The sequence below is a fragment of the Nerophis lumbriciformis genome, linkage group LG33 (genome assembly GCF_033978685.3).
Source record: "Nerophis lumbriciformis linkage group LG33, RoL_Nlum_v2.1, whole genome shotgun sequence".
Taxonomy (NCBI): Eukaryota; Metazoa; Chordata; class Actinopteri; order Syngnathiformes; family Syngnathidae; genus Nerophis; species Nerophis lumbriciformis.
Window position 1 is genome coordinate 23653241 of NC_084580.2, and position 23574 is coordinate 23676814.

General features: G+C 45.1%; 2 protein-coding genes across 9 annotated transcripts in view; one reads left to right on the forward strand and one right to left on the reverse strand.

Moving 5' to 3' along the window:
- The window catches only part of LOC133575711 (uncharacterized), a 46649-nt gene extending 25939 nt beyond the window's left edge, over positions 1–20710 (reverse strand). Inside the window, exons 1-3 of one of the 3 annotated variants that reach the window (XM_061928495.1) lie at positions 20201–20710; positions 13692–13938; positions 11872–13658 (exon numbers count right to left, since the gene is read on the reverse strand). In XM_061928495.1, coding sequence (XP_061784479.1) covers positions 12515–13658; positions 13692–13938; positions 20201–20387 — 1578 coding nt within the window. In that variant the 5' untranslated portion in view covers positions 20388–20710 and the 3' untranslated portion in view covers positions 11872–12514. Of the gene's footprint in view, positions 1–11871; positions 13939–20200 lie in introns of those variants that run through there. The other 2 variants (XM_061928496.1, XM_061928494.1) reach the window with 2 other exon arrangements.
- Positions 1–23574, forward strand: part of LOC133575696 (uncharacterized) — a 459465-nt gene that overhangs the window by 114414 nt on the left and 321477 nt on the right. Inside the window, exon 4 of one of the 6 annotated variants that reach the window (XM_061928463.2) lies at positions 146–1426. The exons of 3 other annotated variants lie outside the window; for them this stretch is intronic. In XM_061928463.2, coding sequence (XP_061784447.1) covers positions 146–945 — 800 coding nt within the window. In that variant the 3' untranslated portion in view covers positions 946–1426. Of the gene's footprint in view, positions 1–145; positions 1427–23574 lie in introns of those variants that run through there. 2 more of the 6 variants (XM_061928465.2, XM_061928464.2) reach the window with 2 other exon arrangements.

The following is a 23574-nucleotide window of genomic DNA, read 5'->3' on the forward strand; positions in this document are numbered from 1 at the left end:
TGGACAACATAAACATTGATATTATACATGTGGGCCAATAGATTGTCCAGGTAGCTTGCCCATCACTGTCTATTTGGCCTAGCTCACATGTCAATAGTTTGAATACTGCAATCTTCAATACAGTAACACCTCATTTGTTCTGCAGACGTCGAGCGGGTGTCAGCGGGGAGTCATGAAGAGGAGTGGCACACCAGTGTGGGACAGAAGGAGCTACAGGCCCGCTCCCACATTAAAGAGGAGCAGCTTCATGATGAAAATGAAGCTCAGTCCTTACAGCTTCATCACAGTCAAAGTGAGGAGAACAGAGGGGCGGAGCTTGTAAGTCAACACATCACAGAAGCTGATGGAGAGCATTGTGAAGGTATAGAGTCAGAACCAGACAGCATCTTTGCTCCACTGTCAGACATGGACCACATGATGTCAGACTCTTCTGACCACAGTGACCACATCCAAAAACCTTTGGAGAGTAAAAATAAGTCTAAAGGTGATACGAGACATCACACTAACAACAAACACTTTGACTGCTCTGAATGTGGGAAATCATTTAGAAAGAAGAGTTATTTTACAAGACACATGACAACACATACTGGGGAGAAACCTTTTACTTGCTCTGTTTGTAAGAATCGTTTCTCCAGAAAGCAACACATGATCAGACACATGAGAACACACACTGGGGAGAAACCTTTTACTTGCTCAGCTTGTAAGAAAAGTTTCGCCACAAAGTTTGCCATGATATTACACATGAGAACACACACTGGAGAGAAACCTTTTACTTGCTCTGTTTGTAAGAAGAGTTTCTTCACAAAGCAACACATGACCGCACACATGGTAATACACAGTGGAGAGAAACCATTTAGTTGCACTGTGTGTGATAAGACGTTCAGGTTTAAGAAGCAGGTCGGTAGACACAAGTGTGTAACAGTCATGGAAGCTGCAGGGATTTAAAATGTGCTAAATGTAGTTTAAAAACTCAGCATGTTTAATATGAATGTATATTTGATGTTGTATGTAGTGCTTCTCATCTTCTAGTCTTATATGTTGTCCTGTAGTTACTTTTTAAGTTGTGTGCATTAATTGAATATTATATATGTTGGTACTATTTTATTCTATTTTCTCATTGTAAAAAGAGGACATCTTATTATTTTAATTTGGGGGTTTTTCACACATTTTTTCCCATTGTATTTTATTGATGTTATTATCCAATTAAAAGTATGAATGAATAAAATGGTTAACAAAATGTGGACTCTGGTAGATTAGCAGCATTGTTACATCATGGATGTTAACTACTGCAAAACATCAACAAAGAAGAAAAAGGCTGAAGTTAGCAACACATCACTGAACTTTAGAGCCATCGTGAGTGGAGTTGCTTGTTTTTATTGCTGCATTTGTACTTATTTCACCTCACATCTTCACTTTTAATCCTAAAGTCTTCTTCAAATATACTGTTGTAGGCTTCTGAGATTTGTGTTTCTGGTTCAACCCAGTGAACGAGAGGGTAGCTCCCCTCCGCCTTCAGGTGAAGGGACAGGTCCTGACTGTTGTTTGTGCTTATGCACCAAACGGCAGTTCAGAGTACCCACCCTTTTTGGATACACTCGAGGAATTACTGGAAAGTGCTCCCCCGGGTGATTCCCTTGTCCTACTGGGGGACTTCAACGCTCATGTTGGCAACGACAGTGAAACCTGGAGAGGCGTGATTGGGAACAATGGCCGCCCGGATCTGAACCCGAGTGGTGTTTTGTTATTGGACTTTTGTGCTCGCCACAGATTGTCCATAACAAACACCATGTTCAAACAAAAGGTGTCCATATGTGCACTTGGCACCAGGGCACCTTAGGCCGCAGTTCCATGATCGACTTTGTAGTTGTGTCATCAGATTTGCTGCCTCATGTTTTGGACACTCGGGTGAAGAGAGGGGCGGAGCTTTCTACCGATCACCACCTGGTGGTGAGCTGGCTGCGATGGTGGGGGAGGATGCCGGACAGACCTGGCAGGCCCAAACGCATTGTGAGGGTCTGCTGGGAACGTCTAGCAGAGTCTCCTGTCAGAGAGAGTTTTAATTCCCACCTCCCATAGAACTTTGAACATGTCACAAGGGAGGTGCTGGGCATTGAGTCTGAATGGACCATGTTCCGCGCCTCTATTGTTGAGGCAGCTGATTGGAGCTGTGGCCGGAAGGTAGTTGGTGCCTGTCGTGGCGGTAATCCTACAACCTGTCGGTGGACACCGGCGGTGAGGGATGCCGTCAAGCTGAAGAAAGAGTCCTATTGGGTTATTTTGGCTCATAGGACTCCGGACGCAGCAGACAGGTACTGACAGGCCAAGCGGTGTGTGGCTTCAGCGGTCGCGGAGGCAAAAACTCGGACATGGGAGGAGTTCGGCGAAGCCATGGAAAACGACTTCCGAACGACTTCGAAGCAATTCTGGAACACCATTCGCCGCCTCAGGAAGGGGAAGCAGTGCACTGTCAACACCGTGTATGGTGAGGATGGTGTTCTGCTGACCTCGACTGCGGATGTTGTGGATTGGTGGAGGGAATACTTCAAAGACCTCCTCAATCCCACCAACACGTGGGATTGAGGAAACAGTGCCTGGGGAATCTGTGGTGGGCTCTCATATTTCTGGGGCTGAGGTTGCTGAGGTAGTTAAAAAGCTCCTCGGTGGCAAGGCCTCGGGGGTGAATGAGATCCGCCCGGAATTCCTTAAGGCTCTGGATGCTGTGGGGCTGTCTTGGTTGACAAGTCTCTGCAGCATCACGTGGACATTGGGGGCGGTACCTCTGGATTGGCAGACTGGGGTGTTGGTTCCTCTCTTTAAGAAGGGGAACCGTAGGGTGTGTTCCAACTATCATGGGATCACACTCCTCAACCTTCCCGGTAAGGTATATTCAGGTGTACTGGAGAGGAGGCTACGCCGGATAGTCGAATCTCGGATTCAGGAGGAACAGTGTGGTTTTCGTCCTGGTCGTGGAACTGTGGACCAGCTCTATACTCTCGGCAGGGTCCTTGAGGGTGCATGGGAGTTTGCCCAACCAGTCTACATGTGCTTTGTGGACTTGGAGAAAGCATTCGACCGTGTCCCTCGGGAAGTCCTGTGGGGAGTGCTTAGAGAGTATGGGGTATCGGACTGTCTGATTGTGGCGGTCCGCTCCCTGTATGATCAGTGTCAGAGCTTGATCCGCATTGCCGGCAGTAAGTCGGACACGTTTCCAGTGAGGGTTGGACTCCGCCAAGGCTGTCCTTTGTCACCGATTCTGTTCATAACTTTTATGGACAGAATTTCTAGGCGCAGTCAAGGCGTTGAGGGGATCCGGTTTGGTGGCTGCAGGATTACGTCTCTGCTTTTTGCAGATGATGTGGTCCTGATGGCTTCATCTGGCCAGGATCTTCAGCTCTCACTGGATCGGTTCGCAGCTGAGTGTGAAGCGACTTGGATGAGAATCAGCACCTCCAAGTCCGAGTCCATGGTTCTCGCCCGTAAAAGGGTGGAGTGCCATCTCCGGGTTGCGGAGGAGAGTCTGCCCCAAGTGGAGGAGTTCAAGTACCTCGGAGTCTTGTTCACGAGTGAGGGAAGAGTGGATCGTGAGATCGACAGGCGGATCGGCGCGGCGTCTTCAGTAATGCGGACGCTGTATCGATCCGTTGTAGTGTAGAAGGAGCTGAGCCGGAAGGCAAAGCTCTCAATTTACAGGTCGATCTACGTTCCCATCCTCACCTATGGTCATGAGCTTTGGGTTATGACCGAAAGGACAAGATCACGGGTACAAGCGGCCGAAATGAGTTTCCTCCGCCGGGTGGCGGGGCTCTCCCTTAGAGATAGGGTGAGAAGCTCTGTCATCCGGGGGGAGCTCATCATTACACTGAACATTATGCTGACCTCATACGTTGTTATGGACCTCTTGTCCACTTGTGGACTTGAGAGAAAACATCGCTTTTTCAAGCGTGTAGTACATGACACACAAAACTTCAAGAATGTTTTAAAAACACTAGCAAACAGACATCAGCACATGATGGCATACTCTCCCAGTGCCCCATCCTTCTTCAAACCCCACCAGCAGACGTCAAGCGTCTCATCTGTGATGGTATCAGGGCTTCTTGATGTTGCAAAGGCATATGTTGAACACATGACAGAAAGCAGCATGATTTACAGCACATCAGTTGTCAACGTTGATGGAACTGATTATGGTGTGGATATGTTTGTGTCTGTGGGACAGGAGGGAGGCTTGCCTCAGTTCAGCAAAATTGAACAGATTCTCCTTGTCGATAACCAGATTGTCTTTGTTTGCAAGACACACACATCATATTACATTGAGCATCTCAGATCACCAGGGAATCCGACTGTCCACCTTCTACAAGAGCTCAATGACCCATTGCCTCTCTCTGCATACAGAATGGATGGAAGACTGCTCTTAAAAGGGAACATTATCACCAGACCTATGTAAGCGTCAATATATACCTTGATGTTGCAGAAAAAAGATCATATATTTTTTTAACCGATTTCCGAACTCTAAATGGGCGAATTTTGGCGAATTAAACGCCCTTCTATTCGCTCTCGTTGTGACGTCACATCGGGAAGCAGTCCGCCATTTTCTCAAACACATTACAAACACTGAGTCAAATCAGCTCTGTTATTTTCCGTTTTTTCGACTGTTTTCCGTACCTCGGAGACATCATGCCTCGTCGGTGTGTTGTCGGAGGGTGTAACAACACGAACAGGGACGGATTCAAGTTGCACCAGTGGCCCAAAGATGCCAAAGTGGCAAGAAATTGGACGTTTGTTCCGCACACTTTACCGACGAAAGCTATGCTACGACAGAGATGGCAAGAATGTGTGGATATCCTGCGACACTCAAAGCAGATGCATTTCCAACGATAAAGTCAAAGAAATCTGCCGCCAGACCCCCATTGAATCTGCCGGAGTCTGTGAGCAATTCAGGGACAAAGGACCTCGGTAGCACGGCAAGCAATGGCGGCAGTTTGTTCCCGCAGACGAACGAGCTAAACCCCCTGGATGTCTTGGCTCACACCGTCCAGAAGATGATCAAGAGAAGAATATCGACCCTAGCTTCCCTGGCCTGCTGACATGAGGGTATGTCTACAGAATATATTAATTGATGAAAATTGGGCTGTCTGCATTCTCAAAGTGCATGTTGTTGCCAAATGTATTTCATATGCTGTAAACCTAGTTCATAGTTGTTAGTTTCCTTTAATGCCAAACAAACACATACCAATCGTTGGTTAGAAGGCGATCGCCGAATTCGTCCTCGCTTTCTCCCGTGTCGCTGGCTGTCGTGTCGTTTTCGTGGGTTTCGCTTGCATACGGTTCAAACCGATATGGCTCAATAGCTTCAGTTTCTTCTTCAATTTCGTTTTCGCTACCTGCCTCCACACTACAACCATCCGTTTCAATACATGCGTAATCTGTTGAATCGCCTAAGCCGCTGAAATCCGAGTCTGAATCCGAGCTAATGTCGCTATAGCTTGCTGTTCTATGCGCCATGTTTGTGTTGGCATCACTATGTGACGTCACAGGAAAATGGACGGGTGTATATAACGATGGTTAAAATCAGGCACTTTGAAGCTTTTTTTAGGGATATTGCTTGATGGGTAAAATTTTGAAAAAAACTGGGAACTGATTTTTAATGGTTTTAACCCTTCTGAAATTGTGATAATGTTCCCCTTTAACACCAAGACGGTTCATCTTACTACACTGAATCAGCTCATTTAAGGTAAATGGCTTATAACTTTGTTCAAAGATGGTTCTCAGTCACAATGAAACTAACTCTATTTACTAACTGTTTTTTTGTTGTTGTTACAGCACATCAACACATTAAGATATGGCTGCTCCGCAGAAATTTGTGCTCCGTGTTTGTGTTGCAACACATATTGCCATGAAGCTCATTCTAACCGAGCGACCACAGTCAGTAGAAGAGCTCAAGAATATAATGCAAAAGAAGTTCAAGCCAAGGCTGGACTGTGAGTTTTCCCTTCAATATGAAGACCCTGACTTTGATGGGCAGCTCAGTGTTCTTATGGATATTCAGGAGCTCCCTGAAAAAGGAACACTGAAAGTGGTGAGATCGGAAAGTGATGTATCCTCCATTGGAAGCTCAGACTTAGACATACTACCGCATGTCCCTTTAAGACAGGGTCAGAAAAATTGTCCGGATTATTTCCCTGTGCCAACTTTTTCTTATGAAGTTGACCATGTATGTGCCCAGGGAAATGCTGCCTTTGAAAGTTCTGGGAAGACACTGAAATGAACAAGAGCTCAAAAACACAATATCCTGGAAAACATGTACAACTTCAAGCCATATCCACATGACAAGGAAGTGGCTATGGCTGCTGAAGCTCTAGTAGCAGCTCATCCATGTCTCAAAGAACATGGGAGTAATCATGGATGGTATGGATGGAAGGTGGCCTTGAAGTTCAAGATGGAGAATTTTCGCACAAAGTTGGCCAGATCTGGTTGTGCGGAGGTCTCCATCAATGCAGGCAAGAGGAGCCTAACCAACCCTGAAAACGACCATCCTCATTCCAACATCAAAAGAGCAAGAAGAATTTCCTGCCCAACTTCCCCAGGGGAGAGAATGAGGCAACCTTGGAGGAAATGAGAGTAGAAATCACACAAGAGACTGAAAAGACTGAGAGAGACCAGCTACTGATAGAGAAACTCATGCACAAAACCTTTGCCCTTCGCCGGCAACACATTGTTCAAGGAAGTCCAGGGGTGCGGGAATTCCTGGAGAACTGGCCGGCCTTGCGAATGCATCCATCCATCCATCTTCTTCCGCTTATCCGAGGTCGGGTCGCGGGGGCAGCAGCCTAAGCAGGGAAGCCCAGACTTCCCTCTCCCCAGCCACTTCGTCCAGCTCTTCCTGTGGGACCCCGAGGCGTTCCCAGGCCAGCCGGGAGACATAGTCTTCCCAACGTGTCCTGGGTCTTCCCCGCGGCCTCCTACCGGTCGGACGTGCCCTAAACACCTCCCTAGGGAGGCGTTCGGGTGGCATCCTGACCAGATGCCCGAACCACCTCATCTGGCTCCTCTTGATGTGGAGGAGCAGCGGCTTTACTTTGAGCTCCTCCCGGATGGCAGAGCTTCTCACCCTATCTCTAAGAGAGAGCCCCGCCACCCTGCGGAGGAAACTCATTTCGGCCGCTTGTACCCGTGATCTTGTCCTTTCGGTCATAACCCAAAGCTCATGACCATAGGTGAGGATGGGAACGTAGATCGACCGGTAAATTGAGAGCTTTGCCTTCCGGCTCAGCTCCTTCTTCACCACAACGGATCGATACAGCGTCCGCATTACTGAAGACGCCGCACCGATCCGCCTGTCGATCTCACCATCCACTCTTCCCTCACTCGTGAACAAGACTCTGAGGTACTTGAACTCCTCCACTTGGGGCAAGATCTCCTCCCCAACCCGGAGATGGCACTCCACCCTTTTCCGGGCGAGAACCATGGACTCGGACTTGGAGGTGCTGATTCTCATCCCAGTCGCTTCACACTCAGCTGCGAACCGATCCAGTGAGAGCTGAAGATCCTGGCCAGATGAAGCCATCAGGACCACATCATCTGCAAAGCAGAGACCTAATCCTGCAGCCACCAAACCAGATCCCCTCAACGCCTTGACTGCGCCTAGAAATTCTGTCCATAAAAGTTATGAACAGAATCGGTGACAAAGGGCAGCCTTGGCGGAGTCCAACCCTCACTGGAAACGTGTCCGACTTACTACCGGCAATGCGAACCAAGCTCTGGCACTGATAATACAGCGAGCGGACTGCCACAATCAGACAGTCCGATACCCCATACTCTCTGAGCACTCCCCACAGGACTTCCCGAGGGACACGGTCGAATGCCTTCTCCAAGTCCACAAAACACATGTAGAGTGGTTGGGCAAACTCCCATGCACCCTCAAGGACCCTGCCGAGAGTATAGAGCTGGTCCACAGTTCCACGACCAGGACGAAAACCACACTGTTCCTCCTGAATCCGAGGTTCGACTATCCGAATGCAGTCACAGGTAAATATATAGTATGTTTTGATTAGTAATAGTTAATAAAAGTACCGTATTTTTCGGAGTATAAGTCGCACCGAAGTATAAGTCGCACCTGCCCAAAATGCATAATAAAAAGGGAAAAAAACATACATAAGTCGCACTGGAGCCCGGCCAAACTATGAAATAAATTGCGACTTATAGTCCGAAAAATACGGTAATTGATATTTAACATTTCATGTAGAAAATATCTGACAACTCCACATTGTTTTTACACCTAAATATTTATATCTGTACAGGTGTTTGCAGAGTTTCATCGTATTACAAATGTGAATCCACGCAACCAGTTCTACTGTGAACTTGACCGCTACACACCAAAACTAGTTGCACTGTATCGACAGACGTCCTCAAGGACTGGAAAGGGAGCGGAGGCACTGCAAGAGATGCTGAGAATTTATGACTTAGAGGTAAGTTTATGTTTGACTTTTTCATGGGGACAATGCTGATCATATGTGTTGTCATTGCAGATTACAGATGCTTTGATAGTAGTCAGCAGTGTTGGGTTAATTACTGAAAACCAGTAAGTAGTTACAGTTACTAGTTACTAACTCAGAATATTAATAAATATTAAAAGTCGACTTCCCGAGGGACACGGTCGAATGCCTGTGGGGAGTGCTCAGAGAGTACGGGGTATCGGACTGTCTGATTGTGGCAGTCCGCTCCCTGTATGATCAGTGTCAGAGCTTGGTCCGCATTGCCGGCAGTAAGTCGGACACGTTTCCAGTGAGGGTTGGACTCCGCCAAGGCTGCCCTTTGTCACCGATTCTGTTCATAACTTTTATGGACAGAATTTCTAGGCGCAGTCAAGGCGTTGAGGGGATCTGGTTTGGTGGCTGCAGGATTAGGTCTCTGCTTTTTGCAGATGATGTGATCCTGATGGCTTCATCTGGCCAGGATCTTCAGCTCTCACTGGATCGGTTCGCAGCTGAGTGTGAAGCGACTGGGATGAGAATCAGCACCTCCAAGTCCGAGTCCATGGTTCTCGCCCGGAAAAGGGTGGAGTGCCATCTCCGGGTTGGGGAGGAGATCTTGCCCCAAGTGGAGGAGTTCAAGTACCTCGGAGTCTTGTTCACGAGTGAGGGAAGAGTGGATCGTGAGATCAACAGGCGGATCGGTGCGGCGTCTTCAGTAATGCGGACGCTGTATCGATCCGTTGTGGTGAAGAAGGAGCTGAGCTGGAAGGCAAAGCTCTCAATTTACCGGTCGATCTACGTTCCCATCCTCACCTATGGTCATGAGCTTTGGGTTATGACCGAAAGGACAAGATCACGGGTACAAGCGGCCGAAATGAGTTTCCTCCGCCGGGTGGCGGGGCTCTCCCTTAGAGATAGGGTGAGAATCTCTGCCATCCGGGAGGAGCTCAAAGTAAAGCCGATGCTCCTCCACATGGAGAGGAGCCAGATGAGGTGGTTCGGGCATCTGGTCAGGATGCCACCCGAACGCCTCCCTATGGAGGTGTTTAGGGCACGTCCGACCGGTAGGAGGCCGCTGGGAAGACCCAGGACACGTTGGGAAGACTGTCTCCCGGCTGGCCTGGGAACGCCTCGGGGTCCCACAGGAAGAGCTGAACGAAGTGGCTGGGGAGAGGGAAGTCTGGGCTTCCCTGCTTAGGCTGCTGCTCCCGCGACCCGACCTCGGATAAGCAGAAGAAGATGGATGGATGGATGGATGGATTAAAAGTCGACATTCGCTTCCAAATCAACACCACTCGATAATAAGGAAGCCATTCTCTCGGTTTGTTTATCCCTCTCGACCTTTGACCCGTCAATTGAGAGTCCCGCGAGAACGAGACCACTGAATCCTCGAACAGGTCCATTGGCCTTTTATTCTACAAGATGTGGGTTCGATTCTTGGCAACGTCAGTTCTCAATTGTGTTTATCACTGGAAACATTACATTTATTACAATAAATGGGGCGGTATAGCTCGATTGGTAAAGCGGCCGTGCCAGCAACTTGAGGGTTGCAGGTTCGATCCCCGCTACCGCCATCCTCGTCACTGCCGTTGTGTCCTTGGGCAAGACACTTTACCCACCTGCTCCCAGTGCCACCCACACTGGTTTAAATGTAACTTAGATATTGGGTTTCACAATGTAAAGCGCTTTGAGTCACTTGAGAAAAAGCGCTATATAAATGTAATTCACTTCACTTCACTTCACTTAAAGCATTCTGTATACCAGAAATCAATAGCTGGATAATGTAGAGGTTTTCTAAGAAAACCAAAAATAAAAATGAAATAAATCTCCTGTGTTCTGTACATTATATTGTCATCTTCCTCTGTATGCCATTTCCTCAAAGTGACAGAAAAACATGATACAACCAGAATCATGTGATTCTACCATGTTGGCAAAATACAAACACACAATATATTTACATATATAACACATAAAACATGGAATTAAAAGTGAACGGTACCCATCCCTACCAGCAAGTGTTGTTGTACTGGAAACTAATTTACAAACACACCTTCATCACACAAAATACCCCATCCATCCATCCATTTTCTACCGCTTGTCCCTTTCGAAGTGGCGGGGGGGTGCCGGAGCCTATTTCAGCTGCAATCGGGCGGAAGGTGGGGTACACCCTGGACAAGTCGCCACCTCTTCGCAGACACACAATACTCCACTATGGAATTGTTGTTATATTAAAATGAGAAACAAATCCATCTTTAAACAGCAATGGTTTGAAAAAGGCATTTCACTTACTGAGTGATAAAAGTATTTTATAATTTGAAGATTTCATTAAGTACGACCTGCAAATAAAGATAATTACAAAAATTAAAATGGCTTTCATTCAAAATATTTTAATTACAGTATATCATCTTTTTTAAATTCTTTACTGTATTTTCTCTGGGACAAAAGAAAAATACTCATAACGTGAAAGTTTCCATTCTTCCAAACGCAAAGGAGTTAATTTAAGAAAAAAAGCCACGGATTGACAACTTAAAATAATTTTTTGGATATTTTGCAATTGAAGACAACACTTGTTCATTCTGGGAAAGGGAAACAAAATAAACTGTTCATTTTATGAATGTATGCAAAGTAAATCTCTGTAGGATGATGTACAATATTGGCTTTTTCCTGACATTCCAAACTTTGATTGATATTGATATTGTTTTGGGGATGTTAAAAAAGAAAAAAAAAACGTTAAAAATGTTTAAAACACAAAAATAGGTTGTTTTGTTTTAATCCACAAATGTATGTTTGTAAAAACAAAACCATCCTTCCACAAACAATTCAGCCATTTTTCTCTCACTTTTATATTGTCATGTCTGTGTAATCATGTTTTGTTTTAGTCATGTTTTGTGTTGTTTAATTATTGGACTCTTTAGTTTCTGGCTTTTCACTCCCTCGTCTTGTTTCCATGGTTACCCATTAGTTTCACCTGTTCCACGTTTGGACTCATTGTACACTCGTTTGTCACCATAGCAACCCATTAGTTTTCACCTGCCCTCACAACTCACGCACCTGTCTTTAATCATATCACTATTATTTAAGCTTCCAGTTGCCAGGCTGTCTGTCTGGCGACATCATACCCGTCACAATCTGTTTACCTCTGCGCACTTCATGCCACGTCCAAGTAAGTTTTTGTTTATTAATGCCACAGTTAGTGTTTTTGTTTCATTGTTCATAGTTTCTGCCTTTGTGCAAGTTTTGTGTTTATAGCCAAGTTTTGTACCTCCACTGTGAGCGCCTTTTGTTTGTTTCTTTTTTTTTTGAGTGTTAAAATTAAATATGTCTTCACCTTCACGCCATGTCTGGTCCAAATCATTTGCACCACGGGAGAACAAACCACGCCATAGTCCCAAGTCCTGACATATATTGCATAAAGGTCTGGGGACATACATATAAAACAATCACAACACAATCATCATATTACAAAAGAGAGTAATAAAGATGATTAATAAAATGGATTATAGAGACCCAACAAGTGATTCATAAAATCACACATTTTAAAATTGTATAAAAGACAACTGTTCAAATGATGTATAAAGTAAATAATATGAAGTGGTCCAGAAGATGTTTCAGATGTGAACCAGTACATATGTATATCATATAAAGGTGCTAATCTATGGGGTCATTAACAAGTAGAAATAAAAGTATGTAATACTTCAATATTTCAAACACCTATAGAAAACACTATTATGAATAAGTCAAAAATTGTATGATGTATATATATATACACATAAAATATTTATTGTATGTAAAATGTCTTGTACTGTTTACTCTCACCTTTTCAGTCAAATTGTTCTGTTCAATTTTTAATAAAAAGTACACAACGTTGCATATTAATGCATGTACTTGGCCTGAAAAAAGCACTAATATAAAATATCTAATCTATAAATGTAGAAGCACATTAAAAAGATTGTTGCACAAACAACAATGTCACACATGTTATATGTGCTGATGTTGTTAGAAAGTCCAAATTAAAGTCTTGACAGTTTATTTCAAATCCTGCAGTTTCATTTGCTGCTGCTGTTCTCACCAGCACACTTGTGTTTCTTACACTGGTACTTAGAAGACAATCTTTCACCACACACACTGCAACTCAACACTTTCTCTCCCGGGTGTGTTCTCATGTGTGCTACAAGGTTTGATCGGTTACAAAAGCTTTTGTTGCAGATTGAACAGGACTGTGGTTTTTCACCAGTGTGTGTTCTAGTGTGTCTTTTCAAACAACAACTTTGTGTAAAACCTTTACCACAAGTTGAACAGGAAAACGGTTTTTCACCAGTGTGTGTTCTCATGTGCACTTTCGAATGTTCCTTCCTTGTAAAAGATAAGCCACAGATTGAACAAAAAAAAGGTTTTTCACCAGTGTGTATTCTCATGTGGTCTTTCAAATATCGACCTTCTGCAAAACATTTACCACAAACTGAACAAGTGAAAGGTTTTTCTCCGGTGTGTGTTCTCATGTGCACTTTCAAATTGTTACTTAGAACAAAACCTTTACCACAGATTGAACAGATAAAAGATTTTTCTCCAGTGTGTCTTCTTGTGTGTTTTACCAAACATGAACTTTGTGCAAAACATTTACCACAAATTGAACAAGTGAAAGGTTTCTCTCCAGTGTGTGTTCTCATGTGTAATTTCAAATTTTGACGTGTTACTAAACCTTTACCACATTCTGAGCAACAAAAGGGTTTTTCTCCAGTGTGTGTTCTCATGTGTCTTTTCAGTTGACAACGGTTTTTAAAGGTTTTGTCACAGTGAGAACATTTGAAGTGAGTGTTGTCAGTGTGACATGTCTTATCATCTTTAGAGTCTTCATCATCAGTGTCAGGAGAGTGTGACGTTGTGTCCTCACTATCTGATAGTGGAGCTAAGAGCTTGTCTGCTTGTGATCCTCCACAGTGGTCTCCATCAGCTTCTGTTGTCATGTGTTGTGTTGGAGGCTCCGCCCCTTTCTTCTCCTCACTTTCACCTTTGACCTCATCATCTTCACTCTTCACAGGGACACCAGTCACTGGGAACTCCTCCAACCATTTAGGCTGACTGATGCTGTGTTCCTCCTCTTCCTCTTTAATGTGCGTTGGCTCTTGGTCCCCCTCTTCCTCTTTAAAATAGGGGGACAGTGGGTCCTCCTCTTCATTTTTAAAGTGAGGGGTCAGCGGGTTCTCTTGCTCCTTAAAGTGAGAGGTCAGTGGGTCCTCCTCTTCATTTTTGATGTGTAAGATCAGTGGGTTCTCCGCTTGCCCTTTAATGTGAAGGGTCAGTTTAACACTATGGGTCTGTGGCGTCTTATCTTCCTCTTTAATGTGGGGGGGATGTGGCTCCTCCCTTCCCTCTTTAATGTATTGGGAATGTGGTACCCCTTCTTCCTCATGTATGTTGGGGCACTGGGGTTCCTCCTCCTGCTCATGAGGTAGAGGTTCTTCATCAAGGTCTGTGGAACAGGAGAAACAAACATGTTTTAGAAAAGTCCAGTTTTGCTCAGTCACATGAGACATTGTCCTGCACCAACATATGATCTCACTATCTCATCAGTTTCCCCTCACAGCAGTCAGGGTACTTCCAGCTGACACATGAAGAAGACCTTCAGGGGAATGCCTTCCCAGGCCAACGTCCAATCCACCGTATTCATATAAAAACATCCTAAAAGTAATTCCTGGGATCCTTAATGGTAGACACCATATGTTAAAATGTGCTGTTCTCCCTCTGAATGAGTCATACACACACAGGAAATAATGTACACAGCAGACAGAAATTGTGTTTCTCCCATACTGCAATGTGCGATATTAAAACAAGATTTGACACACATTAAGCATAAACCAAACATTAGACTAAATATAGGACAGATATATATATATATATATATGTATATTTTTTTCACTTGCGTCGGCCAGTGTCAGGAAGGGAGCCGCTGCTTTGCAGGCCTCTGGGTCTTGCTGGTGTGGGATGCCCAGCTCGTCGAGTGTTTTGTGTTCCAAAGCCATACTTGCCAACCCTCCCGGATTTTCCGGGAGACTCTTGAAATTCAGCGCCTCTCCCGAAAACCTCCCGGGACAAATTTTCTTCTGAAAATCTCCCGAAATTCAGGCGGAGCTGGAGGCCACGCCCCCTGAGTCCGCTTTCCCACAATATAAACAGCGTGCCTGCCCAATCACGTTATAACTGTAGAATGATCGAGGGCGAGTTCTTGGTTTCTTATGTGGGTTTATTGTTAGGCAACAATATTACAAACTTGATTTGCACGTACATACACTTGGACAGTTTAAGATGTTTCTTATTTCAGACAGCATGCAAAAGTATTTTACAAATTTAAAGTTTGTATTATTATATGGTATCAATATGCTATATGCCTAAGAGCTGAGTGTTTCCCACATTTCATTGTTGAATAAATTAATAATCATACTTGCCAACCTTGAGACCTCCGATTACACCTCTCACTTTAAGGAGCAAGAGAACCCGCTGACCCCTCACTTTAAAAATGAAGAGGAGGACCCACTGTCCCCCTATTTTAAAGAGGAAGAGGGGGACCAAGAGCCAACGCACATTAAAGAGGAAGAGGAGGAACACAGCATCAGTCAGCCTAAATGGTTGGAGGAGTTGGGGGTGGGCGTGGTCGGGGGGTAGCGGGGGCGTGGTTGGGGGCGTGGCTAAAGGGGGAGGAGTATATTTACAGCTAGAATTCACCAAGTCAAGTATTTCATATATATATATGAAATACTTGACGTTCAGTGAATTCTAGCTATATATATACGTATATATTTATTTTATTATATGTGTATATATATATATATATATATATATATATATATATATATATATATATATATATTTATTTTATTATATATATATATATATATATATATATATATATATATATATATATATATATATATATATATATATATATATATATAAAATAAATACTTGAATTTCAGTGTTCATTTATTTACACTTATACACACACATAACACTCATCTACTCATTGTTGAGTTAAGGGTTGAATTGTCCATCCTTGTTCTATTCTGTCACTATTTTTCTAACCATGCTGAACACCCTCTCTGATGATGCATTGATGTGTGGCACGCACAAAAGTGCTTTCATCAAATGCACTAGATGGCAGTATTGTCCTGTTTAAAAGTGTCACAACATTGCTGTTTACGGCAGACGAACTGCTTTACGGTATACAAAAACGTGACTGCTGTTGTTGTGTGTTGTTGCCGCGCTGGGAGGACCTTAATGAAACTGCCTAACAATAAACCCACATAAGAAACCAAGAACTCGCCCTCCGTCATTCTACAGTTATAACGTGATTGGGCAGGTATACTTTTTATATTGTGGATTGTGAATTTCGGGAGATTTTCGGGAGAAAATATGTCCCAGGAGGTTTTCGGGAGAGGCGCTGAATTTCGGGAGTCTCCCGGAAAATCCGGGAGGGTTGGCAAGTATGTTGATAATTTTAAGGTGATTGCACACCCATTCATGACAGTAAAAGTTCCTCTTTGTACCTATTTTAACTACTACAAACTATCCAAAGTATCTACTTTAAAAGTGTAATAAACAAGGAAATAAGTTACTGTAGAGATAAGCTTTTTTTGCTTTTAAACATTGTCCTGTTTTTAAACACATACAGTCCTGGTCAAAAGTTTACATACACTTGTAAAGAACATCATGTCATGGCTGTCTTGACTTTCCAATACTTTCTACAACTCTTATTTTTTTGTGATGTAGTGATTGGAGCACATACTTGTTGGTCACAAAAAACATTCATGAAGTTTACTTCTTTTATGAATTTATTATGGCTCTACTGAAAATGTGAGGGTCAAAAGTATACATACAGCAATGTTAATATTTGCTTACATGTCCCTTGGCAAGTTTACCTGCAATAAGGCGCTTTTGGTAGCCATCCACAAGCTTCTGCTTGACCACTTGACCACTCCTCTTGACAAAATTGGTGCAGTTCAGCTAAATGTGTTGCTCTTCTGACATGGACTTGTTTCTTCAGCATTGTCCACACGTTTAAGTCAGGACTTTGGGAAGGCCATTCTAAAACCTTCATTCTAGCCTGATTTAGCCATTCCTTTACCACTTTTGAGGTGTGTTTGGGGTCATTGTCCTGTTGGAACATCCAACTGCGCCCAAGACCCAACCTCCGGGCTGATGATTTTAGCTTGTCCTGAAGAATTTGGAGGTAATCCTCCTTTTTCATTGTCCCATTTAAAGCAGCAGTTCCATTGGCAGCAAAACAGGCCCAGAGCATAATACTACCACCACCATTCTTGATGATAGGAATGGTGTTCTTGGGATTAAAGGCCTCACCTTTTCTCCTCCAAACATATTGCTGGGTATTGTGGCCAGACAGATAATTTTTTGTTTCATCTGACCACAGTACTTTCCTCCAGAAGGTTTTATCTTCGTCCATGTGATGTCAGATGAAACTAAAATTTAGCGGTTTGGCCACAATACCCAGCAATATGTTTGTCGGAGAAAAGGGGAGGCCTTTAATCCCAGGAACACCATCCCTACCGTCAAGCATGGTAGTGGTGGTATCATGCTCTGGGTTTGTTTTGCTGCCAATGGAACTGCTGCTTTACAGAGAGTAAATGGGACAATGAAAAAGGAGGATTACCTCCAAATTCTTCAGGACAAGCTAAAATCATCAGCCCGGAGGTTGGGTCTTGGGCACAGTTGGGTGTTCCAACAGGACAATGACCCCAAACACACCTCAAAAGTGGTAAAGGAATGGCTAAATCAGGCTAAAATTAAGGTTTTAGAATGGCCTTCCCAAAATCCTGACTTAAACGTGTGGACAATGCTGAAGAAACAAGTCCATGTCAGAAAACCAACACATTTAGCTGAACTGCACCAATTTTGTCAAGAGGAGTGGTCAAGTGGTCAAGCAGAAGCTTGTGGATGGCTACCAAAAGCGCCTTATTGCAGGGAAACTTGCCAAGGGACATGTAAGCAAATATTAACATTGCTGTATGTATACTTTTGACCCAGCACATTTGCTCACATTTTCAGTAGACCCATAATAAATTCATAAAACAACCGAACTTCATGAATATTTTTTGTGACCAACAAGTATGTGCTCCAATCAAGGGATGTCCCGATCCGATATTTGGATCGGATCGGCCGCCGATATTTGCCAAAAAATGCGTATCTGGAATGCATGGGAAAATGCCGATCCAGATCCAGTTTAAAAAAAAAACTCCGGTCCGTGTTTTCCAACGCACCGATTTAAATAATACATTCCACTTTTCTGCTGCTCCCTAATTTCCGTTCCGCATTTTCCAGCACACCTTCAACACATTCACAGGTCTGTGGATTCTAACGCAGTTGCTTTTAGCTGCTGGCATTACACGACAGGCTCTTCTCACTCTTTCCTGTGTCTCCCTCTCACAGACAGCAAGCGCACCTTCTTACACACGTCACATACTGTCACGTCATACGTCACATACTGTCACGTCATACGTCACATACTGTCACGTCATACGTCACATACTGTCACGTCATACGTCACATACTGTCACGTCATACGTCATACGTCACATACTGTCACGTCATACGTCACATACGTATACGTCCTCCCCGAGCAGAGAGGTAGCAGCATGGCTAACGTTAGCTGTGATGTAAGCGCAGCCGTGCGAGCAACGCTCCCTCTAAGGTGCGCGCCTGCGCAATTGCGCACTGCTCAAGCGTCCTCTGCGCACGGCAAATCTGTACCACGCACAAAATCAAATAAAAAAATAAGCGCATAACAATTTTCGACACACGGACACGACAGAGAAAAACAATTTTCGTCATCATTGTTCAAATATTGTAACGTCTGTCGAGGCGCTTATCTCCATTCGGTGCCACACGCCCACACCATCAAAATGCCGAGGCAAACATTTCCACATCAACACCGTATGAAAAAATTAGTGATTTTTTTTAGTTGTGATTTCCTTCTCTGCATGAAAGTTTAAAAGTAGCATATATTAATGCAGTATGAAGAAGAATGTTTTAATGTAGACATGCAAGCCTTGAAAGAAAATTTTGAAAATCAAGACTACATTTCCTGCAAATGGGTGCATTTCTACCCCATATTTTAACTTTAGATTTATTCTCATATCAAACTCTTTTGGCTGTCTTTTTGACACTTACCCTCCACACCCTGGATTATAAATAATGTAAATAATTCAATGTGATTATCTTGTGTGATGACTGTATTATGATGATAGTATATATCTGATAGTATATATCTGTATCATGAATCAATTTAAGTGGACCCCGACTTAAACAAGTGTAAAAACTTATTGGGGTGTTACCATTTAGTGGTCAATTGTACGGAATATGTACTTCACTGTGCAACCTACTAATAAAAGTCTCAATCAATCAATCAAAACACATAGAATCATCATACTGCTGTGATTATATGCATCAAGTGTTCATTCAAGGCTAAGGCAAAGTATCGAGATATATATCGTGTATCGCAATATGGCCTTAAAATATCGCAATATTAAAAAAAGGCCATATCGCCCAGCCCTAGTTCAATGATGCCATTTCTGTTTGTCATGTATAATTTTGTCTATTTTGTGTTTATCCTTGAATAAACAGGTCAGTTTCTTGTTACCAACCATTGTGTATTATTCAAACTCCCCTAATTCAGCTGGCTAGTTCACAACAACAACGGAGGAGGGAGGGGGGGGGGGTGTGGGGGGGTGGGGGGGGTGGGGGGGGGGGAGGGGGGGGGGGGGGGGGGGGGGGGGGGGGGGGGGGGTGGGGGGGGGGGGTGAGGGGGGGGGGGGTGGGGGGGGGGGGGGGGGGGAGGGGGGGGGGGGGGGGGAGGGGGGGGGGGGGGGGGGGGGGGGGGGGGGGGGGGGGGGGTGGGGGGGGGGGGGGGGGGGGGGGGGGGGGGGGGGGGTGGGGGGGGAGGGGGGGGGGGGGGGGGGGGGGTGGGGGGGGGAGGGGGGGGGGGGGGGGGGTGGGGGGGGGGGGGGGGGGGGGGGGGGGTGGGGGGGGGGGGGGAGGGGGGGGGGGGGGGGGGGGGGGGGGGGGGGGGGGGGGGGGGTGGGGGGGGGGGGGGGGGGGGGGGGGGGGGGGGGGGGGGGTGGGGGGGGGGGGGGGGGGGGTGGGGGGGGGGGGGGGGGGGGGGGGGGGGGGGGGGGGAGGGGGGGGGGGGTGGGGGGGGGGGGGGGGGGGGGGGGGGGGGGGGTGGGGGGGGGGGGGGGGGGGTGGGGGGGGGGGGGGGGGGTGGGGGGTGAGGGGGGGGGGGGGGGTGGGGGGGGGGAGGGGGGGGGGGGGGAGGGGGGAGGGGGGGGTGGGGGGGGGGGGGTGGGGGGGGGGGGGGGGGGGGGGGGGGGGGGGGGGGGGGTGATGGGGGGGGGGGGGGGGGGGGGGGGGGGGGGGGGGAGGGGGGGGGTGGGGGGATCACAAAAAAATAAGAATTATTGGTAACTCAAGACAGCCATGACATGATGTACTTTACAAGTGTATGTAAACTTTTGACCACGACTGTGTGTGTGTGTGTGTGTTCTAATAAACCACCAATAGTAACAAGCTAGTCATTTATTTTAGTTTTGACCTTAAGCAAGTTGCAAACAAGACACTTTAATGTTTTTGGCCATTGTGCTTATATGATTTATTAAAAATGTCACGTTCTTGTTATTAATCAAATAGAGAGTTAGTAAAGATGTGAGAGTAAGAAGTCAACAAACCTGTTCTGTGTAACACAACTTGATGTTTCTTGAAAACAGCGTCCAGTAGTCGATTGTTCTCCTCCTTTGTTCTAGAAAGTTCCGCCTCGTATTCTGCTATCGTTCTTTCTAACACTACAAATATTTCTTCAGCGGCAGCAGTTAGTCGCTGATCCACCAACGCTCTCAACATGTGTAATGTAGACATTTTCACACAATCCCAACACTTTACTCTCACACTTGATCTCTACTTAGCGATGTGTTGATAACTTCTGTTAGCAGCTAACAAGCTAAGCTAACTAGCGAGCCAAGCTAACTAACAATAAACGAGCACGAGAAGCAGCAAAGTGCTTCTCGCGCACCGAGACGATTGTATCCTTGAATAAATAATAAAATATGTAATTTATATGACATTAATATTTACAAACTGGAGGACAAATAATGACACTGCTTATTTCTTTCTGCGTCAATGTGCTTTCACGACAGTTCGCACACTTGACGTTACAAGACGGTAGCACTCTGCTCTCGCGAGATGTGTCATGCGCAGGAGAGTCAAAGGAACGTTGTTGTTTGTTTGCATATCAAGACGGACTGATATATAATAATAACAAATATATTTAACACCTAAATATTTCAATAATAAATATAATAATACATATTGTATTCGAATAAAATTATGTATATATATATATATATATATATATATATATATATATATATATATATATATATATATATAGTTTCTCTCTGTACTCCGGAGAGAAACACACACGCACACACACACGCACACACACGCGCGCGCGCGCACACACACGCACACACGCACACACACGAAATACAAGTATATACGAATACAATAAATACAACTAGACATGTAAAAGAAGTGTATGCATGAAATAACATGAAATTATGTTTACACTGCTAAAAAAAATACTGTATATATATTTGGCACTTAATAGCAGTATCCATCCATCCATTTTCTACCGCTTATTCCCTTCGGGGTCGCGGGGGGCGCTGGAGCCTATCTCAGCTACAATCGGGCGGAAGGCGGGGTACACCCTGGACAAGTCGCCACCTCATCGCAGGGCCAACACAGATAGACAGACAACATTCACACTCACATTCACACACTAAGGACCATTTAGTGTTGCCAATCAACCTATCCCCAGGTGCATGTCTTTGGAGGTGGGAGGAAGCCGGAGTACCCGGAGGGAACCCACGCAGTCACGGGGAGAACATGCAAACTCCACACAGAAAGATCCCGAGCCCGGGATTGAACCCAAGACTACTCAGGACCTTCGTATTGTGAGGCAGACGCACTAACCCCTCTGACCACCGTGCTGTCCTAATAGCAGTATAAATAGCATAATATATTATTTCCATCCATCCATCCATCTTCTTCCGCTTATCCGAGGTCGGGTCGCGGGGGCAGCAGCCTAAGCAGGGAAGCCCAGACTTCCCTCTCCCCAGCCACTTCGTCCAGCTCTTCCTGTGGGACCCCGAGGCGTTCCCAGGCCAGCCGGGAGACATAGTCTTCCCAACGTGTCCTGGGTCTTCCCCGCGGCCTCCTACCGGCCGGACGTGCCCTAAACACCTCCTTAGAGAGGCGTTCGGGTGGCATCCTGACCAGATGCCCGAACCACCTCATCTGGCTCCTCTCGACTAAACTAAACTAATTTGGGCTGCTTGTACCTGTGATCTTGTCCTTTCGGTCATAACTCAAAGCTCATGACCATAGGTGAGGATGGGAACGTAGATCGACCCCTAAATTGAGAGCTTTGCCTTCCGGCTCAGCTCCTTCTTCACCACAACGGATCGATACAGCGTCCGCATTACTGAAGACGCCGCACCGATCCGCCTGTCGATCTCACCATCCACTCTTCCCTCACTCGTGAACAAGACTCCGAGGTACTTGAACTCCTCCACTTGGGGCAAGATCTCCTCCCCAACCCGGAGATGGCACTCCACCCTTTTCCGGGCGAGAACCATGGACTCGGACTTGGAGGTGCTGATTCTCAATATATTATTTGACACATTTAATTTAGTAATACTTGATACGTAAAATGAAGAAAACACGATAGAATAGAATATGATACAATATAACATCCATCCATCCATTTTCTACCAATTGTCCCTCTCAGCCTCGCAGTGGGGCTGGAGCCTATCCCAGCTGCACTCGGGTGGAACGCCACCTCATCACAGAGCCAACACAGACAACATTCACACACTCGGGAGTCGGGACCATACTTGCAAACCTTGAGACCTCCGATTTAGGGAGGTGGGGGGTGGGGGTGGGGGTGGGGGTGGGGGCGTGGTCGGGGATGGGACTGGGGCGTGGTTGTGGGCGGGGGTGTGGTTAAGAGGGGAGGTGTATATTGACATACATATATATATATATATATATATATATATATATATATTTATGTATATATATATATCTACATCCTGAAAATAGGCAAACAAAACTGTGTTTAGATAATTGATACTTCAAACTTGCATACATAAATCTTAAGGATATAATATAACTTGGCTTCTGAGAGCTTCAAAATGTAATGAATAAAATGCTAAAGTTGTTGATAAACAAGCAATTATTTTAATAATTAAATATGGTCATTTTAAATGAATTATTATGATCATTTAAAATTAATTATTTCACATATGTTTATTTTAATGTATAATTCTATGGCTGGATGTAATAAGGAGTCAGAAAAAATACAAATAAAAACACAATTAATTTTGATGTTTTTAGCAAAATATAGTAAAAATGTATTTAGTTTTTTATTGTAATTAATAAATATATTTATTTTTAGGTAAGATAAACATAATAATACAGTGTGTCTCTAGTCTGGATGATTTAGTTCTTGTCACCCTGTTGTCCTCCTGTCATAAAAAAAAAAGGCTGTCCTCACTCAGGTCCGCATGGAGATGGAGGGGGCGTGGCCTCCAGCTCCGGCTGAAAATCGGGAGATTTTCGGGAGAATATTTGTCCCGGGAGGTTTTCGGGAGAGGCGCTGAATTTTGGGAGTCTCCCGGAAAATTCGGGAGGGTTGGCAAGTATGCTCGGGACCCTTTAGTGTTACCAATCAACCTATCCCCAGGTGCATGTCTGTGGTGGTGGGAAGAAGCCGGAGTACCCGGAGAGAAACAATAGACCATAATATATAATAATAATATAATATAGATTTCAACTACGTAAACTCACATATTTAACTCTAATGTACTTCCACTAATTTGTTAACCCTGCAACTCTCAGCCAGTGTCCAGTCCGCATGGATGAGCGAGGATGCGTCTAAGGAGACCGAGTTGTCCGATACCTGCTCATTCAGCCAAGACACTGTGAAGCTTGTCCGTCCCGGCGCTCAGCGTCAGATCTGCAGCCCTGTCTCTTCATCCAC